Raw genomic sequence first — 25,014 nt, 5'->3', positions numbered from 1 at the left:
ATTTTCTTTTGAGTTCAGAGAAGAGTGAAATAGGATGAACGGCTGCGGAGAGAAACGTGATTAAAAGGGGTTTATCAAGAACCAGAGATGGGTGTTTAGGTTTGAACTGACTGCTACAGGTTAATGAAGATGGTGGATTTTGGTTTCAGGAGAGACTCGAATTCAAAAAGAAAATGTGAAGAATCCGTGATGAATTAGAGATGGGTTTGAGTCTGATTTCAATATGGAGGTGAATTTGTCTGTGGTTCTGCTAGGGCTCTGACAGTGACGAGATGAGTTTGAAATAGAGTTTGTGCTGCCAAGAAGAATGGTTTCTGTTAATCTAGAGTTACAGAGAGTAAGGCATGAGTACAGATGGAGGTTAGCGTTCTTGAGATGGAGGAACTACAGGAATGGTATGAGTTTATTGAATTTCTGGGTTTGGATGAATGTTTAGGACAGGGAGGAACTCCGGTGGCCATCGATTCATGGTTGTATTGAAGATTATGAGACCAACATAGAAATGGAAACTGGTGATTATTCAGATGGATACACATTGCACACAGGGTGCCTGTTTAGTTGCCTGAATGAGTTGTTTTTACAGCAAGAGCATCTGCAGTTGGAAATTGAAGCTGTTGAAGTTACAGGTGCAAATGCAAGTGCAATGGAGGAACTCGAATCAGGAAAATTTGGCAGTGATAATGGAACTTGCTGTGTTGGTGATTGCAGTTGTGTGTTTTGTTGCTGCAATGGAAGAGATGCAACTGCAGGTGATGCTGCCATTGAGAATTGCAGTTGGTGATGCAGCTTTGTATGATGATGGCCTAATAGTGATACAGGGAACTGGCAAATTCAGAGATAATGAAGCTAGGATTGAATGGGTTTTGCATCTGCAGGTTAAGCTGTTGATGTTGTTATTGATACAGGGAATGAAGATTGACCGAAATTGGTGCTGTGTTGATGGGATACAGAGTTCGCAATGGCCAAGGATGCTTGCAGTGTGGCATGAACTGAAATGGAGCTACAACCGTGATGGAATTGGTGGTTACAAGAATCAGTGAGGGAAAGAACTGAAATGGGTTTGTGTTGCTGCTACAGAATGACGCTGCTTCAAGGAACTGTAAAGGGTAGTTAATAGTGTAATGGCTGGTGGTTATTGATTCCATGATGAAGAGACTGTGTTAGAAGATGATGAGCAATTGCAGACGAAAGTGGTTTGTAGTTTATCTGCTTATGGGTTGTTGAGCTTGCCAGGAGTTGCAGAAATGGGTGCAGAAAATGGGAGTTGGTGTTGCGGCAATGTAGAGAAGGAATGAAGCTGAGTTTAAAAAGTCAGGGAAGCGTTGCTCTCAGTTGCAGTTTGAAAGAAACTGATGCTGAAGATCAAGTTAAGAGATGTTGCTGTTGATGGAGGCAATAATGCTTTGCAGGGGAGCTGTAGAAATGGCCTGGAGACGGCCAGAATTCCTTTCTGGTAAGTTGACGCACCTGACCCGGTTTGACTCAGAGAAATACTTGGGCCTGTATTGATTGGGTTGTAACTTCTATTGGGCTTCGACTGAGTTTTCCAAGGATTTTGGGAGTGACCTATTTAGAACTTGGCAACAGTATAAGAGCCGACATATCTCCACCTGGGAAAATAGATCTTTACTTCTACTCTTTGTTTACTTCTACTCTTTTGTCGTAGGGTTTAGAAACATGAGTTTTCTCTTTATTTTTGTTATGAACTCCATTAATATGAGTAGTTAATTTTATTATTGGTTATGGAATAATTGGATTTCACAAACCATGTTTCTTGTTCAATAAATTAGTTTTGTCTCCATTTATCGATTATGATTCACTATTTATATTGTTACATGATTTGAATGCTTGTTTGATCGAGTCGCGAATCGGTTGAGTTTGTTTTCATCTCTATTGCTAGATTAGGATTTGTTATACGCAAAAGTGATAGATTCCTGATTACAAGTAGCATAAATATGGTTATAGCTTGTAGTGATGCATCCTTGTAATCATATGTGAACCATAACCTTTGTTAAACCAGATTAGTGCTTTTACACGTTCGATTGCTTTGATTGGCTTGATTTCATAGAACTTAATGCATCTAGGGAAATAAACTTGATTAGTGCTTTTACACGTTAGGTTGTTCTCTAAGATAGAATTCATATTCCCATCTTTTAATGTGTTTGTTGATGACAAGAGGAGATTTGCGGGATATACTTGCGATCAAGGTATCCTAGGGCCTTTGATAAAAGAGAAATTAAATATCAATTCTAGTTATTGTTAAAAAGCATGTTTGTGAATGAAGATGAATCCTTAACCAATATCTTTATATTATTGATTTGCTTGTTTATTTCTTTGTTTGCTTTTATTTTAGTTTATAAAAATTATAAAACCCCCCATTGTTATTGTAGGAAACTGAAACAAACGACAACCTAGACCTCTCTGTGGGAACGATCCTTTCTTGCCCTTGCTATATTTATATTTTGAGTAGTAAGAAAGTGTAATTATTTTCACTAACCCTGTACGTCGAAACGATCCTCGAGATGTGACTATACCCGATCCATGGTACTAGATTTATTATAGTTAGGTTAAGGACAAATAGGTAAATTGAGCACCTGGTTTAACTCTGAATTTGTAGGCCCTACAGATCTAACGCTGCTACAAACAGAAGTATGACTGTTTTGTAAATTGTTTGTAGCAGTGTGACTGTTTTGCAAATCGGGTGTTAATTGTGCGATTGTTTTATACATTTCCCCAAACAAAATGTGTAAAGACAAAGAAATTAGTGACCTCTTCCCAATTCTGGATAACAATTTGGTGGTGTCGTAGGGCAAATAAAATGAGTAAAAGATAGAAATCGATGAGTTTCTCGATTTAATTAATTTGTACTTTGGTATCAAGCCGTTTCTCGAAAAAAGCTATTATCACTTTTCTATTTAACCTCAAAATAGATCAGAGCAATAACTCTTTTAAAAAACGGAGAGAGTAATAATTAAAGAATACTCCCTCCGTCCCACTCCTAAGTGACCTATTTGAAATTTGCACAATTTTTAAGGAAAGCAAGGAAAATAGTATTTTTAATCATTTTTTACAATTATACCCTTATGAATAATAACTAGTGAAATTTAAAAATGGTTTATCTCTCAAAATACTCCACGGATGTTCGCAAATTTCATACAATTGAAAAGCATTTTAAAACACCTACGTAACGAATATAAACATGCCTATCAAATTATACATATTTCATATATTATTTATAATTAACTAAAAGGATAATTCCGGAATATCTCATTGTTTAGTGATATAGGTCACTTATCATTGGGACAAAATCTAAAATCAAATAGGTCACTTAGGAGTGGGACGGAGGGAGTATAATTCAGTCATTTCTCAAATTTTAAACACCCCTTACCCACTGTCATAGTAAAAAACCCTCTGAATGTGCTATAGGGCCTGTACCAACTAATACAAAGTATATCAGCCTGTACATGCCTATAAATAGTAGGTAAACTAAGTGGTACACTAAGCGCCAACACTCTCTTTGTGGGGAGGCCTGATTGATCATATAGAGAAACTAAAACACTAGAAGAAACCCAAATACCAAGTTTTCATTTCCAAAACGGTGACAAGAGAAAACAAGACAAAAACACCCTTAGCATTACATCCCCTACTTCCCAAAACACACAGTAGGGCTTGAGCCCAATGTTAAGTTAGTCATCAAGAAATGTAACTAAACATGAAGCACACTGAAGACAAGACGAGAGAACAATAGACAAGATAGGTTGCAACAAAGTGATAATTTACGCGTTTTCCATAATGCAAATAACTCTTCACTAAATATACTTAACTCAACTAGCTCCCTCTCCCCCCTAAATCAACGAAATTATAAGACTCAAGACACTGATAACACCTCCTCAATCCTGAATTTTGCCACTACAGCTGTAAGAATACTTGAGATATGGGAGTCCGACACATGGTGGTGAGATCAAAAATCTTCTTGTGATCGTCTCACAATGCGGCTAACTTTCTTTCTAAAATCATCTCTCTTATCCCTCCATTCTTTCTGCAAATTACGAACACACATACAGAGATCAAAAAATGGATGTGGTAACAGTCAAATCTTTTATGTGGTTGCCTATTGTTGTACTTGGAGTTAACTGAAGTCATCTTTTATCTTTATCAGATAATTAAATCATAGTAATATTGGTGAATACTGCATTCAGCTAAGCTCAGATGTAAACTTAATAATTAAATAAGTACAAGGAACAAGAAAATTCTAGAGCACAGAATATGAAACAACAATGGTGGGAGAATATGTACAGAAGACTGGCGTCAAGTTATAAAGTTATGAACTCACCGCAGCTTCAACATTTGCAGGCGATTCATCATTAGGACTTGAAAGCATGGATATGATACTCAAAACTATGCTTTCGACCTGCATTCAAAAGAGTCTCAGAGGTAGGTAAGAATATGTCATGCAGAAAAGTAAATATCATAAATTTTATGAAACAAAAGTTATGGAATAATGGAATGACGTTATATTGCCTTGCACTGAATATACGGATAAATCCATGCCATGCAAAAACAACATTTGCTAGGAAAGTTTTATACTAATCGCAAATTATTTTATCCAGGAAGTTTACTCGATATAAGAAAAGGGTAATATGTGGTATCTTGCAAAGTTGATTCTCTGCCTATATGATCATTCCCCTGCCCTGAGCCCTCTAAAGCAGCTTTTATTTTGACGAACTAAACAAATATCGGATGGCATTACTGTTCTCGTAATTACAAATCTGTTTCTGTTTTTTGTATAGAACGCCTACCAGGATTTTTTGTTGAACTGTTGCCAAACATGATCCATATACTTATAACAAGAACATGTGTAGCTCGTAATGAAGGTACTAGTAAGTTGGTGTTTAGAAAGTGTAACTGTGCATGAGTCTAGCATGTGATAAATGCAACGCGAAGTGGTGAAAGCCAACGGAGGTGTTCAAAAAGAAAACAATTAGACAGTTGATGAAGCACTCTTTGAACACAAACTGATCGAGTGAGTGACAGACAGCAAGATAAGAGAATTAAGTTGTATAGGCTAACCGTCTCTAGACGAAGCTAGTATATATCGAATTAGAGGAAATACATGTATACAAAATGAGCATATACTGAAAATATAGACATGTAATCTTTTTGCAGCAAAGAAAGACGACGTATATGGGGCCTCAATGCTACTAAGATCGCACTAAAAGAAGGCTAAAAGAGGAAACCTCAGTCGACAAAATAGCAGTTAAGGTCAGAGCTCTGCTGGTTTTAATAACAACAATGTTGGTCAGTAGCAATTTCTTCATAAGAACGGAAAGAAAAGAAATCATACCGTATGAACTGGCATCCATCGCTCACTTGCAAGTTCATAACCATTAGGGTCATCACCCGGAGCATGAAGAATAGATATGCAGACTCGTCCATCAGGATAAACTGCGTTTCATGAAGAAGTCAAGAATAGTTCCAAATTTTATATAAACAATTTACCAATCAGAAATTTACCAACCATTAGGATGCCACATTTCTGAAGTAAACTTTACTGTTGGAGGGCTGTTAGGATAATTAGCAGGAAAGGTCATGATAGCATTAAAATATCCTCCATCACTACAAAACATACAGACTCAACCTCGTTATCAATTTGATTGTGATAAAAAACAAAAGTATGTCAATATCTGCAATTAAGCATATAGATAAACCCTTATGAAACCCACTTGAAAGGGGGTAAAACAAAACCAAATCCAATCCCCAAAACAGCTACCATTACAAACCAATTGGAATTCATACATGCATAATCAAGTTTAGACACACACCCGAATCGTGAGAACAAAACAAATACATGCAAAAAGAAAAAACAAATTGAAACTTTAAATTAAGAATAGAAAAATAAACTCACTACAGAGTATCGGGAGGTCCAATAATCGTGACACTCCATTCAAAAATATTGTCATCCTTGACTAACCCAGCAGAAAACCCATCAACTGGGTTTTTCATAAGATCTACAAAAACAAACAACAATAACGGATCATCATCATCATATAATAAAAAAAACCCTAGAAAATTCTAATTGATTTAATAATTCGATCTAAAATAAGAATAACCAAAACCTCTGAGCTGTTTCTGAAGGAGAAGGCTTGCTTGGGTTTTTACAGCCATTACTAACCGCGAGCCTGATGATCAAAAGTGAGATAAAAAAAGAGAGAGGCTTTTCCTGGCTTTGCGTTGAGCGTATTATTTATATTCAGAAGGCTGCGCCGAGAATTAAGAGTAATAACAATTTTAGAGAGCAGGGGATGGGAATTTAAGCCGACTCGTTCGACTAAATCGAACACAGAATCTTGTATCTCTTTTTTTTTTTGTTAAAATGGATCGATCTTTTCGATTAAGATACCAATACCAAAACTTTTAAGGATGCGTGTGTGCTTTGTGATCTGTGGGTCCCACTAAGATATTCGTCGAAATCAGATTAGCATGTGCTCAATTTTGGTTTGTTGGATACTGCCATGCTGGATAGGCTGTTCTGGGCATTTGTTGCCCAGAGTACAAATAGGCCCCACTGTCATAGACTCATTAAAAAGTTGGGCTTGGCCTTTTAGGTAAGATTTGGGCACTAGTCACCACCCCAAATTGGTTTGGGGCTACCCGATAATGTCGTCCACTCTATTTTAGTAAGTTACTCTTTGGGTTCGGTTGGAACAAAAAAAAATCCTGATCCAACATATGATTCAGTTAGAGTAAAACACAAATGCAAGAATCTTTACGAATCCGAGGTTCTAAGGATGGAACACAAAACACCTTGCCTCAAGCTTTTATAAAATAGATTGAAGAAGAAAAAAAAGCACTTTGTCAGGTGATATGACAATAAATCCATTCAAGCTTGCTAGCTTTCGTCAGCTGCTGGATATCTTTCTTGCATGATGGAGCTGGCATATCCTGTATAGTTCGGATTTTTAATAGACCGGCCTCGATTTCGTTTCTTGTTATCATGAAACCAAGGAATTTACCGCCATGAACTCCAAAAGCACAGTTAGATGGATTGTAATGTCTCAGGACAAAGAAAGTTTTAACAAATTACGGTGGTGATCAATCTTTTTCAAGATTTTGACAGCCATATTGTCAGCATAATATTCCATGGTGTCGCCAATCAACTCTCTGAACATCTTATTGATAACCTTTGATAGGTCGAGCCTGCATTCTTCAGACCAAACGACATTGCCTTAAAGAAGTATAATCTTATGTCTGTTATAAAAGATGTATGCTCTTCGTCAGTCGGATGCATAAGTATTTGATTATATCCAGAGTACCCATCCATGAAAGACAGGCGAGCATACCTTTGCATTTACTCTACCAATCTATCCATGTCAGGAAGTGGGAAGTTATCCTTGGGGGAGGCCTTATCTAAGTTTCTGAAGTCGATACAAACTCTAACTTTCCCATTATTTTTCATAACTACAATGATGTTAGAGATCTAGATGGTGTGTTGATATTCCCTTATAATGTTAGTCTCTAACATTCAGACGATGTTTGGGTTCACTGAATTGTACAACTTATATGCTATCTTTCTCTTTTTATGTTTCACAGGTTTGAAACTTTGATCGATATTCAGAGAGTGTCATGCAATAGTTGGATCAATACCTAGCATGTTAGACATTTTCCTGGCAAAAACTCGATGTTCTTTTTTAATAGATTTTAACACACTCTGCTTCTCAGCTTGTTATAAGTCTTTACCTATGAAGATTATTTTTTGATCCTCAGATGTTATGAAGTTATTTTCTTCGAGGAGTTCGACGATCTCATCTTTTAATTCTCAATCTAGAACTCCGGGTAACTCCTTTTCAGTTTCAGTAACTTAGTTCCGCTATATGTCTTTGCAGTGTAGCTTTCCTACTTGGTAACTTTAATTTTTATTCTCTCTGTCTTACTGAGATAAAGATAACACTGTGAGCTCTTTAGAAACTGCCTGGTTTCCAGGGTTACATATTCTCTTGAGCTAGCAATGAACTTAATTTTCTGATGATATATTGATGGAACTTCCTATCGCCAATCCCTTCTCAGGATCACATTGTAAGGTGATCTGGTGTTAAGGACCAAGAAAGCTACATTAGTCTTTATCGGACCGGCTTCAACAGTTAGAGTTACTTCACCCATTAGGTAAGTTTTAGCTCTTAGAGCTCATTCCTTTGTAAGGTTAATTTTCTCGACTGCATGTTGTTAGAGCATTGCTCGGTCGAACTCACAAGTATTGCTATCTCAAGCTTGTTGTCAAATTTATTTGCAAAAACTATATCTTAATTTATAGTCTACAATTAGTTAAGTCTCGGATTAGGATAAAAGTGTAGTTGAGAAATGGACATCACGACACTCATCATTGTGTTTTACCGTTTGAAGGCTAAGATCAACCGAAGCTTTTGGAGAACTTCTTCAACAAAAAGTAAGTGAAGACTGAACCACCTATTTCTCAAGTTATATTTATATCTATGGGACGTTATCACGTAACTAACTAGACTATCGTAAGCATATCAAGAATTTTGAGTCAAGTTTATCTTGTAATTAGTTCTCGAAATATATATGACTAAGCTTAATGAACATTTGTTCATACTTGATGAATTTTGGTTAAGAACAATTTATTGTTCGTAATCTAAATTATGATTCAAGATTATCATTCGAAAATAACTTGGAACAGTGATATGTGTCGTTGATGATATTTGAATGTTTCGAATTGATCTAGAGAAGAATATAGAACTACTAAAAATATGGATACATGACAGTATGCATACCAGTTTCACAAACTGGGAAAACTGTTATAGGTCCAGAACAGTAGTACATGTACTCAGTACACGTACCGACATAGTTATAGTTTGGCAGCGACTTAGTGGTGCGCGTACCCGGTATCCATACCACAAAAAATCTGTGAACTCGTGAACCTGGAATAGTACGCATGCCTAGTATGCATACCGAAAAAGAACTGTTGGTTATTTAACCGGTGTGGTATCCATACCCGGTATGCAAAACGAAAAAGTTTTGTATGTTCCCGGAACCTATATTTGTCTCAAGGGTACACATACCCGGTACATGTACCATGACAAATATAGTCACGAAGAAGGATGAAGTACACATACCTGCCCTGTCGAATATTTTCAGATGCACATAAAATTATTTCTGTGAGATAATTAGCATTTGAATAAATCTCTAAGAACACTATATAGACATGATTGATCACATTATAACCTATGGTTGTGACTCAAACTCAAAGTATTAAGCCTTTTATGAAAATGATTAAGCTTATGGTTCAATCGGCTAGTTTCGGCTAATCGTTTATGAAAAATGTGTTTGTACACGGTTCAGTTACGGTTCATCCTAACCAGAGTGTATATCTTGATATGTCAATCATATTTCAAAGATTCATCTAATAGTGGATATTGTTTACTTGGTTCTAAAGTTATCTTAGCTTAAACCTAAAGCAACAGAACAACTGAGATCTTTGAATCCCGACACTACTTTTGTGTCATAGTAGTAAATTAGAGTCGTCCACTTCTTAAAACCCTTTTAGGGTTTAACGACTTCAATCACATTTGAAAGATTCATCTAATGGTGGATATTGTTTTCTTTTTTCCAAAGCTATCTTAGCTTAAACCTAAAGCAACCTATGGTTTGAAAGTCTATAAAAGGGGAACCTCAAACAACTAGGATCATTGAATCCCGAAACTACTTTTGTGTGTCCTAGTTGTAAACTAGAGTCGTCCTCTTCCTAAAACCCTTTTAGGGTTTAGCGACTACAAAGACTTCATAGGGATTCGTGAAGCCAGGTACAGCTATTGTTTATCTTGATAACTCGAGTATCCTGATCTTGTTTGATTGTTGAGCTTGCTCCATCAATCAAGATAGATAGAAATCATCAAAGTTTTATCCGTCTCATACTTTGTTGATTCCACAAGTTTAATACTTGTGAGGTGAATAATAATCTAGGATGCTCTTCGGGAAGCATAAGTCTGGATTTTGAAGTTAGCTAGACTTTGTCTATTCCTATCGATTTCCAGTCTCACCTTGATCTACGATCAAAAAGGAAATCACATAAATAGGCAGATTGGTTTAAAGTCTCCAATTAAGTTGAAGAAACTCTTAGGCTGTAAAGGACGTCAGCTAAGGAAATCAATTGCACAGAGTTTTATTGGGATTCAAGAGGCGTAAGGAGTGCAACTGTAAATGAATTGCTGTGAGGGTTTGATTTAGTCTCAACTACATTCCAGTCCGAAATTAATTGGTAGTAGGCTAGTGTCTGTAGCGTCTTAATACAATTTGGTGTTAGCGTCTTAATCAAGTCGTGCACCAAAACTTGTCATCCCAAACTATCATTCTTTGGATATTTGTCAAGTATTTGTTTTCCAACTTCTGTGTCTATAAAGGATTCGGTTGGAGCTTTGGTTGGGGGTGGACTGAAAGTTAGTTGCTTCCAAAAAATATCAATGATATCAAACGGAATTCCTCCGTGGTACCTAGCAATCAAGTGACGACACATGAGTCATATGGTTGTCATCGTCATACATGAACATACGATCATGTTGCTTCCCATCTTGTTATCCTCATAAAACTTGAAATCCTTTATCATAAAAAGATTTCTCAGTGAGATACCCTATAACTCATACCTTTAAGAAAGTGATGGTAATCCTTGTAGTTGGTCAGAACTTTCATCCTGCTCTCTTCCATTTGTCTCGTTATCTTGATGATCTCATCCTTGGTGTATTGATGAATGGCTTCTTGTACCATAACCACATTGTTTTAACTCCCATTGAGCAGGCTCTTCAAACGTCCATGAGACCCTTCCGCGATACTTGTCGCCTCATTCTTGTACTGCTTATGTTGGTAGGTATATGTGTTAGAGCATTGCTCGGTCGAACTCAAAAGTGTTGTTATCTCAAGCCTGTTGTCAAATTTAGTTGTCAAAATTATATCTTGATTTCTAGTTTACAATTAGTTAAGTCTCAGATTAGGATAAAAGATGTAGTTGAGAAACGGAAATCGCGGTAGTCATCGTTGCGTTCTACCGTTTGAAGGCAAAGATCAACCGAAGCTTTTAGAGAACTTCTTCAACAAAAGGTAAGTGAAGACTGAACCACCTATATCTCAAGTTATATTTCATTTTTCTATCTATGAGACGTTGTCACATAACTAATTAGACTATCGTAAGCATATTAAGAATTTCGAGTTAAGTTTAACTTGTAATTAGCTGTCAAATTATGACTAAGCTTAATGAACATTTCAAACTTGATGAATTTCGGTTAAGAAAATTTTTATTGTTCGCAATCAAAATCATGATTCAAGAATTATTATTCGAAAATAGCCTGGAACAGTGATATGTGTCATTGATGTTATTTGGGAATGTTTCGAATTGATTTAGAGAGAAATATAGAACTACTATTATTTTCAGATATAAGACAGTATACATATCAGTCTCATAAACTGGAAAAATTGTTACAAGTATTCAGTACCGTAACGGAGTAGCTATATGTCGACAAACATATTTTTGGTACGCTTAGTATACACACCTTAAAAAGTTCGTGAACTCATGAAACCGGATTGGTACGCAAACCAGTATGCGTACTAGAAAAGAACTGTTGGTCCCGGAACCGGTTTGGTATACATACTGGTGCACGTACCAGAAAAGTTCTATGAACTCCGGAACTGGTTATTGTCTTAAGGTATCCATATCAGTACACATATCGAAAAAAGTTATGTGAACTCCGGAACTCGGTCATGTCATAAGGTATACATACCGGTACACGTACTTTGACTTAATTTTTCACGAACAGGTTAATTATTCGTACCTTGTACATCTACTTACCATGTCGATCAAATTCATATGCACATAAATTATTTCTATGAGATAATTAACATCTGAACAATCTCTAAAACCATAGACATATTTGATCACATATTTGTGACTCAAGTTAAGTCAGTGTTTTATCAAAATGCTCAAGCTTATAGTTCAGTTGGCTAGTTTTAACTAACCATTCATGAGCGTGGTCTTGTACACGGTTCGGTTACGGTTCATCTTAACCAGAGTGTATATCTTGTTATGTAAATCAGATTCAAAGATTCATCTAACGGTGGATATTGTTTGCTTGGTTCCAAAGCTATCTTAGCTTAAACCTAAAGCAACTTATGCTTTTAATGTATATAAAAAGGGGAACCTCAAGCAACTGGGATATTTGAATCCCGACATTACTTCTTAGTGTGTTCTATTTGTAAACTACAGTCATCCTCTCCAGAAATCCTTCTAGGGTTTAGCGACTACAAAGACTTCATAGGGATTCGTGAAGCCAGGTCCAACTATTGTTTATCTTAATAACTCGAGTATCCTGATCTTGATTTGATTTTTGAGCTTGCTCTATCAATCAAGATAGATGAAAATCATCAAAGTTCTCTTCGTCTCAGACTTTGTTGATTCCACAAATTTAATACTTGTGAGGTGAATAATAATCTAGGCTACTCTTCGGGAAGCATAAGTCTGGATTTTGAGGTTAGCTAGATTTTGTCTATTGATATAGATTTCCAGTTACCTTGCACTACACCAAATCAACTGTTTTGAGAGATTTATATTCGTTGTTGCGAATTTAAGAGACACATATAAGTGTCTCAAGTGCGTCCGGAATCGCTTGAGACGCCTAAAGAGACACTTATAATTAATTTAAGGGACATATATATGAGTCTCAAAATAAATTAGTTTTAGAAAAAAAAATCATCAAAAGGGAATTCCCAAAATCAAAATTATTTCATATTATAATTTTTTGCACCCCAATACAAATCGTAATTTTAATATTAACACTAACAACATTTAGTATCCAAGGAAAATAATAAAAACTAAAGCTGAGATACAAGATAAGATGTTGAAAATGACTAAACTGACTTATCAGGGATAGAATATTTGAACATAATCAGTAACAAAAAACTTAAAAGCCAAAGACTTGGTAATCGTCTAGTTTGGAGCCTTGGCAGAATGGGAAATCCAGGATGATACATTTGAGTTCCTTGTTATCTCACAAATAGTACAAGCAACGAGCTTTCATACATGAAAAAACAATGGAGTCCTGTAAGAAACATTGACAATTATGATTCATGGCCAAATGGCAACTGTCAAGAATCAACTGAAAAGAAATGAAGGGCGCCTGCTTCAGTAAGTTTGACAAAATTTTAAAGTACATTTACACGAATAATATCCCGATCCCTGAAGCCTAAACATCTATATGAAGATCCCTTGCAAGTTCATAGACCAAGAAAAAGTTGTGAAGATTCCTAGCAGCGAAAGACACTAAAGGTAGAGAGGGTGCTGATTCGTTAACCTGTTTCATATGAATGTTTTGACAAGATTTTAAGGGACATTTAGTTTTGTTTACTTACTACTTTTTAATTTTATCCTACCATTTCCTTTTAGCAATGTGAGGCAACGCTTTGAGCCCCCAACAAGGCACAAAAATATAAGCCAGATCCCCAAGAACTTAACACAAATTGAGTACCAAAATAGTCTACAGAACATTAGAGCAACGAAAAATACAACACCAAAATACTCTATATAATAACGTAACTGAAAGTATTCCTAGAAGTTTCAAAGCTAACTAATTACTAAGTACGTAAAAGTACTATATTATAGTAAAACAAACGAGCAAACTAAATCTATACAGAGAGTTCTTGAACTACAAAACAGTAAAGTTATATGTTATTATGCAGTAAAGTCACTGTAAAAATCTATGAATGGATTGTATGACTAATTACATCTTCCAAACAACTAATTTACATGGATGCATACATTTTACCTCCAACAACAATGATTTCTTCCTTGGTAGATGTGTCAGCAGATATTCTAAAATTTAAGAACATGATGTACTAATTCTAAAATGTAAGGGAGCAAATACATGAAAGTAAAGCATTTTGAACAGATATTTTGTACGCACCAAAAAACATGGTATAATCTATCTGAGCATGAGCTTCACTGTCCGTAAGTATATTTTCAGGTTTGCGATGTCGGTGCATGATTCCCCTCTCATGAAGATGTCAAACAACAGAAACAATCTTGGCAGTATAAACCCTTGCTTGAAGACATACCCAAAAGCCAGTATCAAAGATATGCATAAGACGTACGCCTATAGCTAGTGGAGCAAATGGTCAAACCTAATAATATACCTCAAGGTTCAACTCATAGAAACAGGGGAAAATAGGGTAAAAAACACAGGGGATTTCTAATTTTTCAATTTCCTTTGTCTAAATGACTAAATTATTCATACATGTGGTTTCATTGGTGATAATTTTTAATGAGACATTAAAATTTTCTATTAACCATGTAACTTTGAGATTATTAGATGATTGGCCATTCATTTACTACTTAAGCTGCCATGCTACTGAGATTATGAACTGCACCATGCACTTTACGTAAATATGCAATCAATTTGAAGTTTTGAACAAAGAAAACTGGCACAATTCATCAAAAGCAAATGACAAGTTCGAGATTCTACTTTGAGGTAAGAAAACAGAAACTTTTCGTAGCAAGTGAGAGGCCAAAAATTGATACTACCACTTCCTAATGGAGTTTTAATGCTACTGGAAATTATAGTTCGGCGAAAGAGAAACAATAGCTTTTGAAAATCTAATTGATCTGTGGTTTGAAAACATACCAGTAATATAGATAAAACAAAACAACCAACGTCCCTTGATCGATGGAGGTGAGTTTAATTGAATTATAGCATCACCTGGACAGGTGCATAACCACCAGTTGGTGGTAGAGGGATGGGTGCAATTGTCGCTAGTGGAGGCGCGGAGGGTCCTCCATATATGGAAGAGGTAGAGCCATGTACCTAGTGAATTTCATGTAAGCATGGTTAAATAAACATGTGCTTATACCAAATATAAATTGAATGAGGTCCTATACTTTTGATTGTGATTAAAAGGCACCTTTAGAATAACAAAAATTGAAAGATACCCTTGGTGCCCCAAACAGGTGGAGCAGGAGGAGGGTGATAAGGAGATGAGCTTGCACAACTTGTGTAATCACCACCAATTTTCAAGCATTTACGTTGATCAAAAGAACTTGCACCAGCAACAAAATCTACAGATCAATGTAACTTCGATATGTGACCTGCACATTGACAACACAAATCCTGAACTTTTTTATAATTGCAGAAGTATGTTGGTGACTGGAATCCATGATATATTATCGAATGCAGAAAGAAATGCATTTGGCAATCTCTATATGGCTGATTTATTGCATTCAAGAGACACCAAATAGCCAATCGTGTGAACCAGCAAAAGCACATAAAAACTATTTGATTGTCAAGAAAAAAGAAGGAAAAATAATATGGTAATTATGTCATTAAAATGTTAGGACAAGAGAGACCAAGACATGCGCAGAAAGAACGTTTCAAATCTTGCTTGACAAAAACTGCAGAGGTATGAATGAGGGGGCTCGCTTCTTCGCAGCACATTGAAGCAATCAACCTGAGAAGTAAATCAAAGCAAGTAATAAGAACATGTGTATGGATAGCTGCCAAAGAAAGCATACATAGCTTACAATAGAAGTGTTCTTTCAATACCAAGAGCTAAAAGAATATAGCTAAGGGTGAGTAAACTATGTGTATAACCATCATATTTCACAAAATAATATCTGAAAAACCTAATTTTACCAATACACATATCACCTTCCATGGACAACCAAAGCAAAAACACCAGATTTCAGTCTCAAAAATTTCCTTAAGACTCAAATCTACACAGAAAAGACAACAATATTCAGTTGAACCTTAATATTAACACCTTTCTCAGCTCATAAACAAAATCGAAGACTCGGAATCTTTAATGACAACATAAACAAGAAAAAATTAAAATAGATACCATCATATTACGATTTTCAGTTGAACAAAAAGTTAAAATCAACTTCAGAGACATGACCAAAAATAAAAAATCTTACTTCATAAAATTGGAATTATTAGCATACCCATGCTTTAAAATTCCATAAAATCAACTAAACAAGAACATAAAGTTTAAAATCTAGAGCGAAAAATACAATACAAGCTATATTATTCACAGAATAAGCTCAAATCAAAACTGAAAAACAAGTAATAAAGTTAGGGTTTTACACCTGAATCTTCTTGGATTTTTGTCCCTCAAACTTCTTCTGCAATTTCAAAATCAAAAGTTAAAAATCTATTGCTAGGGTTTACGAAATAAAAATACACAAAATCTGTAACAGGGTTTCATACCTGAGATTAGGTTACTCAAACAATGTAAAAACGGGTACTAATTTCTGGTAATAATATGCTTAAGACGATTTCTGGTGGATTTAGGTTTGGAAGAAGAAGAAGAATAGACCTGAGTTCTAATAGGCTTAAAGGTATAGATCTAACAAGGAGATTTTCGATCGATTTAGGTATGAATCTAGCTTTGATATACTCTGAAGAGAGGTTTTGTATCTTGGTCTCTCACTCGATTTCTCTCTTTCTGTTTTGAGATGAAGTGAAAAGGAACTAAAAGACAGAGAGAAGAAAAAAAATAAAAAAGAGAAAAGAAAATAAAAGAAAGAGTTAACAAAAAAATGTGAAGAGTAAGAGTTTTATCAAAAGAAAATTAATAATATGTCTTTTAAAAAAAATAAAATAATAATAATAATATCACTATTGTGAAAAATGAATAAATGGAGGGAACCTAAGAAAAATGTTAGGAAAGAAAGTTAATCCTGTAAATTCAGTTTCAAACCAATTTGGTGTGAGATAATGATATGGGGGGAAATTTGAGTGGGAAATTATGCCAAAGAGATTAGCAAATTGGAAAGAGAGGGAATTTTGGGATTTGTGAGGGAAATTAAAATAGAATTAAAAAGAAAAAAGAAATGTTAAATTGACATATATAAAAATTACAGAAAGGTCTTGTAAAGTAATAAAATTCTAAGACATTTGTAAAGAATTTAAGACACTTATAAGAGTAGTTGAAAAATCAGAATTAAAGCAACTCATATTTTTGATTTGAGACTCTTATATGAGTGGAAGCATTAAAGACATGTATATGTGTCTCGTACCCAAAAATCAATATGTCTCAAATTGGGCCATATGGTGTAGTGTTGACCTGTGATCAAAAATGAAATCGCACATATAGGCTTATCTGTGGGAGACATATTGGTTTAAAGTCTTCAATTGAGTTGAATCAACTCTTAGTGTGACGTCAGCTAAGGAATCAATTGTGCGGAGTCCTACTGGAATTCAAGAGGCGTAAGGAGCGCGACTGTAACTAAATTGTTATGAGGGTTTAACTCGGTATCAACTACATTCCAACCCGAAGTTAATTGGTAGTAGGCTAGTGTCTGTAGCGGCTTAATACAGTTTGGTGTTCAATCTGGACTAAGTCCCGGGGGTTTGCTGCATTTGCGGTTTTCTCGTTAACAAAATTTCTGGTGTTTGTGTTATTTATTTTTCCGCATTATACTGTTTATCTTTATAATTGGAATATCACAGGTTGTACATAAATCAATCAAAGTAGATACATCCATCCTTGTTTGTTGGATACGACTTGATTGATTCTTGGATATTGATTTTTGAGATCGTCCAAGAACTCTCACACATAAATCATATTCACAGATTTGGTCCTGTAAACTTCTTAATTGTGAGAGAAAGAGATATAACTCTGAATATTATTCCTCGATTGAAATTCATTAAGTTGAACTCTCGGAATCATATTTAAGTTTGTCCATACAGGTTTCCTAAGAAAAAGTTGGTGGTACCCCTATGTTTTCAATTGGTATCAGAGCAGGAAAACATGTTTAAGACCTAAGAAGTATGTGTTTAAAGCAATCTGACTATATGGACAAGAGTTCAATCTTGATAAACGTACCGCCAGCATTTGATGGATCGAATTACTTATGGTGTAAAATTGTTATGCGTTTCTTTTTGTTAGAGCACTGCTCGGTCGAACTCGCAAGCGTTGCTATATCAATCTTGTTTGTCAAGTTTAGTTGATAAAAACTATACTTGATTTTTGGTTTACTTATAGATATGTCTCGGATTAGGATAGAAGTGTGTAGTTGAGCTTCATACTTCACAGCGTTCACCAATTGAAGAAGAAGATCTACTGAAGAGCTTGGAGGAACTTCATCAACAAAAGGTATGTGGAGACTAAAATTTATCTATCACTCAGAAGTATATTTTATTTTATTTTCTAATGAGACTAAGTCGTATAGCAATATAGAATTTTACATTATACACATTTGATATTTCGAGCCGAGTTTATCTCTCTTATCTATCTCTCGAAATATGTGTTGGAAGTTTTTAGCTTTAGCTAAGTTCATCGTATTCTTGACGAGTTTAGTTGCAGATAATTTATTTGTTGGAAACTAAGTATTAAATCAAAAGATGATCATGTGAAAATTACCTTGAAACAGCTTATATGATTTGTATGAGACAATCATTTGATGCCGACTTGGGAAGTTCCGTATTGATTGATTAATCACTTGAAAATTACTTGAAGCTAGTGGTATGTGTGAGATTACCATTGTTGTCTTCCAAGGATGTTTCAATGATTAAATGAGAGTTTTAGAACTACCATGTTTGGATATATTATAGGTTGTATACTTTGTATACTAACTATGTAAGTCTAGTTCAGGTCCGGAACTATTGTTCGGGAACTCTGTTTGCGAACTGGTTTACCTGTGAAAAGGTCTGGAGCTTATGTTCGTGTACCATGTTTGCGAACAGACTAGACATGGCCAAGTCCGAAACTCCTCTTCGCGTACGCTGTTTGCGAACGGCTGGACAAAGCCAAAGTTCGGAACTCTTGTTCGCGTACTCAGTTTGCGAACAAAGCAGTTATGTTCTAAAATCGGTAAAGTGTGACTTTCATACTCATGAACTCAAGACTCGTTTGCGAACTTGTTTGCGAATTAAAATCTCTAGAACTTTAATGTATTAAGGTATGTTAACTAGTTTTACAAACCGTGGCATTATGTTCATGAATTGGTTCTTGTATAAGTACTTTGTACAATTACAAACCAAACTGATTTTGCTTCAAATGGTTCATATACATATTCCTATAAGATGATGAACATTTGAACAACTCTCTTGAAACACATTTTGATTCATTTGATTATCTATCAGGATTAAGGCTGCACATGAGCCGGTACGGTCCGAGTTTCTGATGAACCCGGTACATGTACCTGGAGTTGACTGGTACCTCATTTTGAGGACTGGTACCTGTACCTGGGCCTGTAAGACCGGTCCGGTACAAGACCGGTACTGGGTTTTTACCTGAATTTTTAGACACACAGTAACATACTCACAAGTCACAACAAATTCAACCAACAAAATTATCAAAATATAGAAACTGATTGTTCTTAAATAAACAAAGGTATAAACAAGCTACATACTTAAGTTCAATGTTCAACATTACAAAATAGTAAAAACAACATTTTCATAAGTCGGTCTACGACAAGAAATGAAATGCAATCATCTTGCAAAACATCCAATATATCTGCAACATGCAACAAAAAAGGATGGGGGACTTCTCAAACAATGGCATTGGATGCACAGCCTGCACTTGCAATCCTAGGCCACAAATCTGCACATTCTTTTCCAGTAGAGCCAGTGATAGCACAACATGTGAGTATTACAACCACAAACAACAAGCAAATACATAAGAACTACAGTTGAATTCATACAAAAATAAGAGAAGGTTAATGAGAAAACTTGCTAAATACGGATATCAACAGTCTCACAAAGAAAATCATGCGACAATTGAGGCAATTTGCCAATAATCTTAATCAACAAAAACATGCTGGCCATGAGGTTGCCAAACTGATAGGTTGAAGTTATACCAAATTGATAAAATCAGGTGAGGCAACTGTCTCTCATTTAGCGACCCAAAGAACCAATTCATATAGAATCTACTGCGGCTAATAATAACGCTTGCATATTCAAACGGAATTCCATCTATAGATATACACAAAAACCTGTGTATACCAAGGATAGCCTAGAATCCCCACTGATTGATGGGCCAAGTTTCTCACCACAGAATGAGAACCAGTGCAACGAAATAAGAATTAACATATAAACACAATTCTCTTGAGTTCTTGGCTACCACCCAAACTTCACTATTGTTTTCGGATATACTTTTTACATTAACCCAAACTGCACTAATGTTATCCAACCAAAATATATTGAGTATGTGTATGCCATCTTGAAGTAAATATACTTATTTCTTAACATGCAAGAGAGAACAAGATAAAAGAAAGCTACCAACCTTCCATTTCTCCCTTTGGGTTTGTAATAAGTCCGCGATAAGGAATGAACTTCAAGCTTCTAGCAGAGAATCCAATATGACTGCAACATGCAACAAAAAATTAAAATAAGAAAGTAAGTACCAATACAAGAAAAGTAAGTACTACTAAATAAAACAAAAAAGAAGAAAAACTAATATATTACCTTCCGCATCTTCAACATTATCATTAGGTATATAATCACATAGAAGATCAAGAGCAATGGGTTTTTGTAAATAGCTTTGTGTACAGAGCAATGCCTCAACTGTCTTTGTAGATAAAGAAGCTCTCCATGGAGTAAGCACGCGCTTCCCGGTGCTAAAAGCTGATTCAGAGGCAACTGAAGACACATGCATGACTAATATATATCTTTCCATATATGACAGTACCTTATACCTGTTTGCATTAACCTGCCACCAAGCCAATATGTCAAACTGGTCATCTTGATCTACTTTACGCATTCCACCATCCATCACATCTGTCAAGTACCTATCCATCTTTGTTGTTCTTGCTTCTTCAACACAACTTGGGTTGTCCAAATGTTGTCTCTTCCTTGATTGAATTCTAGCTTTCAAACCTTGAGATTGCACACTAACTGAATTAACAACTATTAGAGCAACACTAGTTGGCCCCTCCTCATGAACTGAATACACTTACTTATACTCTTCAAAGAGTTCTTGAAATTCTAATTTCACCTTTCTCATAACTCTTTGAACCTCCCATGAATTGTTCTCATACAAACAATTAAGAGTAAATTCCAACCCTTTTTGTTTCTCTCTTAGATCCAAAGTTGAGCAAAAAAACATAACAGAATTCATTGTTTCATACACACCCCAGTATTTATGGTACTTAGAAAAAATAAGAAGAGAAATACATGCAATAAAGGGATTTGATGCTACATTATTTTTAAAGTCAACTAATTGTTCATGGATGAGTAACAATTCCCATAAGAAAGTATGAGTAGTGACTTGTGTAGAAGCAGAAAAATTGACAGTAGCATCGAAGAATACCTTTAAACACTTCACAAGACCTCTAGCATATTTCCAATCTTCTTTATAAGGAGCATGTAGACGAGGAATCTGTTTCTTCTTATTCTTCTTCTTTGCCTTGTTCTTGCTTGTTGGATCTAACTCCTTAACCTCTTCTTCCATATCCTTAACCTCTTCTTCCATGATATCATCACTAGCTATAGATTTATCAATATCAGCATCACTAGGTAAAAATATTCCTTGTCTTGCTCAAAAATAAACTTATGTTGAAAGTCCTTATCAATCTGTGCTATCATTGCAAAAACTTTTTCATATTTTTCAGCAGCATCTAGCATCAAGTAAGTGTTATTTCATCTGGTGTACAAATCTAAAATCAGTGCTTTCGTGCAATCTATCTTTGCTAAGGAAGCACATTGTTTAAATTTTTCATACCTAAAAGGAGAACTAAGAACATATTTTACAACTGACCTTATCCTTTTAACCGATTCATTAAAGAGCCGAACTGCATCTTTTATGATAAGAAGAAGAACATGGGCTGCACACCTCACCAGATAAGGAATAATCAAGAAAAATTAGTCAGTTATAGACTTCACATTTACAATCAAAAAAATTAAATAAGCCTGAGAATCTTACATGTAAATATTTGGCTATAATTGGTGATCCTGTCAAGTTAGTAACAACTTTCTTCAAATGATCAATAGCTACTGTGTTGGCGCTGACATTGTCTAGAGTGAAACTAAATACATATTCTAGACCCCAATCCTTCAAACAATCCACCAACTTCTCACCGATTGCATTACCCGTGTGACCTTCAACTTGAAAAAACATGAGTATACTCTTCTGTAGTCTCCAGTTCTGATCAATGTAGTGAACGGTTACACAAATATAATTAAAATTATTTGGTGATGTCCATGAGTCCGTTGTCAAATATTCCCTCTGCTTAGATGTCAAGAAGTAAGTTTTTAGTTTATTCTTCTCTTCTACATAGATCTTTAACATATCCATATAAATTGACAAACGTCCTGGAACCTTCAACCTAGGCTCTGCCACATGCATCATTGCCACAGACCCTGACCCTTCTACTGCTCTAAAATCTATTTCATCCTTAATTATCCACTCAACAAGATCCATTCTTAACCTATCATAACTGTAAGTATGACTAACTAGTTTACCATCCTGACCCGGTCTTGGGGGTGGCATCAACAAAGTTTGTTGTCCCTTATCTTTCTTCTTGTTAGTATATCTTGGACATCTATTCAAATGCTTTCATAATCCAGAAGTGTCGTTTATGTCATTATTAGCAGCATATGTTTTGTGGCAATGATGAAATTCATCTTGAGTTTCACTTATCCTGGTCATTTCCAACCAAACATCAGATCTCACTTTGTCGTGCTTCTTTTTGCTATCACTAACTTCAGTTGTACTTGTTGGCGAAGCTTCAGCTTCATTTGTGTGAGATGCAGCTTGAGAGGATGATCCAACTTTTGTTTGTGGAGTTGCGTTTGATGTGGTCATCTAACAAACATTAAACATAAACACAATATTAGACTTGATGTTATAAGCAAACCCGAAAAACAACACAACATCATACTAGTAAAGAGGGATATGCTATCAAATATACACAAAAATAGTGATGTTCAACATTAAAAGAGGGATATGTTATTTCCATGTAAAAGAGTAAAGACTACATTATGTAGATAGAACAAAACTAAATTGCAAAGAAACTCATATTTATGAGTATCTGTCCAAAAAAATCTAGATAGACCATGCAAAGATTAAAATCAAGTTGATATTCAAATTTTTGTACCACTTTTGGTGCAAAGATCAAACTGAACAAAATAGACTATTGTTGGAGAGCCAAACTACTACCAATATGGTCAGCAAATATACTATAGTCCTGAATCCTGATTAGCAGAACTACATTATGCTATTGCCAGGGTAAATCAATCATTGGAACTGAAAGAAATTATTTAAACCCTAACCATGAAAACAGTAGAAATTGATAAAATTAGACAAAATTAAACAGAACCCATTAGATAGATTGCTCCTTTGAGTAAGTCTAAATCAATCCATGAGAGTTACAAAGATTGAAACAAATCGAACAAGAAGAAAAGAAATTATTTAAACCCTAACCATGAAAACAGTAGAAATTGATAAAATTAGACAAAATTAAACAGAACCCATTAGATAGATTGCTCATTCGAGTAAGTCTAAATCAATCTCAAACCCTAAATCAATACATGAGAGTTACAAAGATTGAAACAAATCAAACAACAAGAAGAAGAATAACTAAAGTACCTGACTCGGTCAGAGATGGTGAAGAAGAAGAAGAAGTGAGGAAATCGAACTCAGTTAGACTTAGAGATTGTGAATCGGTGATAGTCTGATAAAGAGACGAGAGTAGGCTGCTCTTCAGAGAAAAAAAGAAGAAGAAAAATGACGAGTGAAAGTTACTCTCGATAGATAATAAGATTCTCTATACGTAGGATGAACGGATATGAATTAAAATGATCAAGATCTCAATGGAAGATATTAACCGTTTTTCTGGTCGGGTACAAGCCGGTACTCCCCCATAACCAATACATGTACCGGTCTACACCGGTTCTCACATTTCATTCCCGGTCCCTGTACCGCCTACAGCGGTTCCGGTTCAGTTCGTGTCCGGGTTTTCCGGTTCCAGACCGGTTCTTATGCGGCCTTAATCAGGATTGATTGATCATCATATTTGATCTAGAAGTATTATATGAATATGGCTAAGTTATGAGTGTTAGTATGGCTAACTTCGGTTAACTATTATTGATCCAACCAGGTATACACGTTCGGGTACGGATCATCCAAATCTAAATATAAGTATATTTCATTTGTGTGTATCAATCTAATACCATCTAACGGTGGAGCTTGATTGCTTAATTTCTAAGCAGACTTAGCTTAAACCTAAAATCAGGAGTTCATCTAACGGTGAATATTGAATGCACTGTTACTAAGCTATCTTAGCTTTGGTTGAAAGCAACCCTGATTTGAAAGACTATATAAGAGAGAACTCTAGCACAGGGAAACCGTACTCCTGACACTTCCATGTGTCCTAGTTGCAAACTAGAGTCGATTCTCCTTTAACCTAGGTTTTCCAAAACCATTATTAGGTTAACGACTTGAAGACTTCATTTGGGATTCGTGAAGCCAAATCCAACCATTTTCTCTGTAGTTGTGTATTCTGATCTTACTTATTCTATCGAATTGAGTTTTATCTTCTCTAAGTGTTAGAGCACTGCTCGGTCGAACTCGCAAGCGTTGCTATCTCAATCTTGTTTGTCAAGTTTAGTTTTCAAAACTATAAGTCTTGATTTCTAGTCTACTTATATCTATGTCTCGGGTTAGGATAAAATGTGTAGTTGAGCTTTAGACTTCACGACGTTCATCGATTGAAGACGAAGAACTACTAAGGGGAGCTTTTGGAACTTCATCAACAAAAGGTATGTGGAGACTTGAACTCATTTATCACTCAGAATTTTATTCTATTCTATCTCCTATTGAGACAAAGTCGTATAGATATATAGACTTTACGTTATACACATTTGATATTTCGCGCTGAGTTTAACTCGCTTATATCTTTCTCGAAATATGTGTTGGAAAGCTTTTTGATTTAACCACGTTCATCATTATTCTTGACGAAAGTCAAAAGATGATTATGTGAAAATCACATGGTAACATCTTACATGATTTGTGTGAGACAGTCATTTG

The 25,014-nt window shown here is 35.4% G+C and overlaps 1 protein-coding gene and 1 long non-coding RNA gene across 12 annotated transcripts; both read right to left on the bottom strand.

Annotated features, from left to right (window-relative positions):
• Positions 1-3,561: 3,561 nt before the first annotated feature.
• On the bottom strand, positions 3,562-6,376 carry LOC113313104 (ubiquitin-conjugating enzyme E2 7-like). Its single transcript, XM_026561824.1, has 6 exons — positions 6,117-6,376; positions 5,906-6,008; positions 5,519-5,616; positions 5,345-5,445; positions 4,334-4,411; positions 3,562-4,039 (listed from the first exon to the last, which is right to left on the bottom strand). Exons 1-6 carry the CDS (start codon positions 6,163-6,165, stop codon positions 3,962-3,964), a joined length of 507 nt encoding a protein of 168 aa, XP_026417609.1. The 5' UTR covers positions 6,166-6,376; the 3' UTR covers positions 3,562-3,961.
• A 6,385-nt stretch (positions 6,377-12,761) lies between these two features.
• Positions 12,762-16,563, bottom strand: LOC113310600. Of its 11 annotated transcripts, none has more exons than XR_003341261.1 (7): positions 16,251-16,563; positions 16,130-16,165; positions 15,678-15,757; positions 15,392-15,492; positions 14,950-15,133; positions 13,956-14,852; positions 12,762-13,094 (listed from the first exon to the last, which is right to left on the bottom strand). It is a non-coding gene; the product is annotated as an uncharacterized LOC113310600 (long non-coding RNA). The 11 variants fall into 11 exon arrangements; XR_003341259.1 differs by having other exon boundaries at positions 15,693-15,757; XR_003341262.1 differs by having other exon boundaries at positions 15,398-15,492; positions 15,693-15,757.
• Between the last annotated feature and the right edge of the window lie 8,451 nt (positions 16,564-25,014).

Source organism: Papaver somniferum, chromosome 9 (genome assembly GCF_003573695.1).
Source record: "Papaver somniferum cultivar HN1 chromosome 9, ASM357369v1, whole genome shotgun sequence".
Taxonomy (NCBI): Eukaryota; Viridiplantae; Streptophyta; class Magnoliopsida; order Ranunculales; family Papaveraceae; genus Papaver; species Papaver somniferum.
Note: the sequence above shows the minus strand (reverse complement) of the source record. Positions and strands in the feature narration are given on the sequence as shown.

What these genes read in the sequence shown, in the direction of transcription:
- LOC113313104 (XM_026561824.1), bottom strand. Translation starts at nt 6,165, where the DNA reads ATGGCTGTAAAAACCCAAGCAAGCCTTCTCCTTCAGAAACAGCTCAGA. An exon ending in AGAAATGTGGCATCCTAATG is followed by an intron (nt 5,446 to 5,518) that starts GTTGGTAAATTT and finishes CATGAAACGCAG; the next exon opens with TTTATCCTGATGGACGAGTC. An exon ending in CTGCAAATGTTGAAGCTGCG is followed by an intron (nt 4,040 to 4,333) that starts GTGAGTTCATAA and finishes CGTAATTTGCAG; the next exon opens with AAAGAATGGAGGGATAAGAG.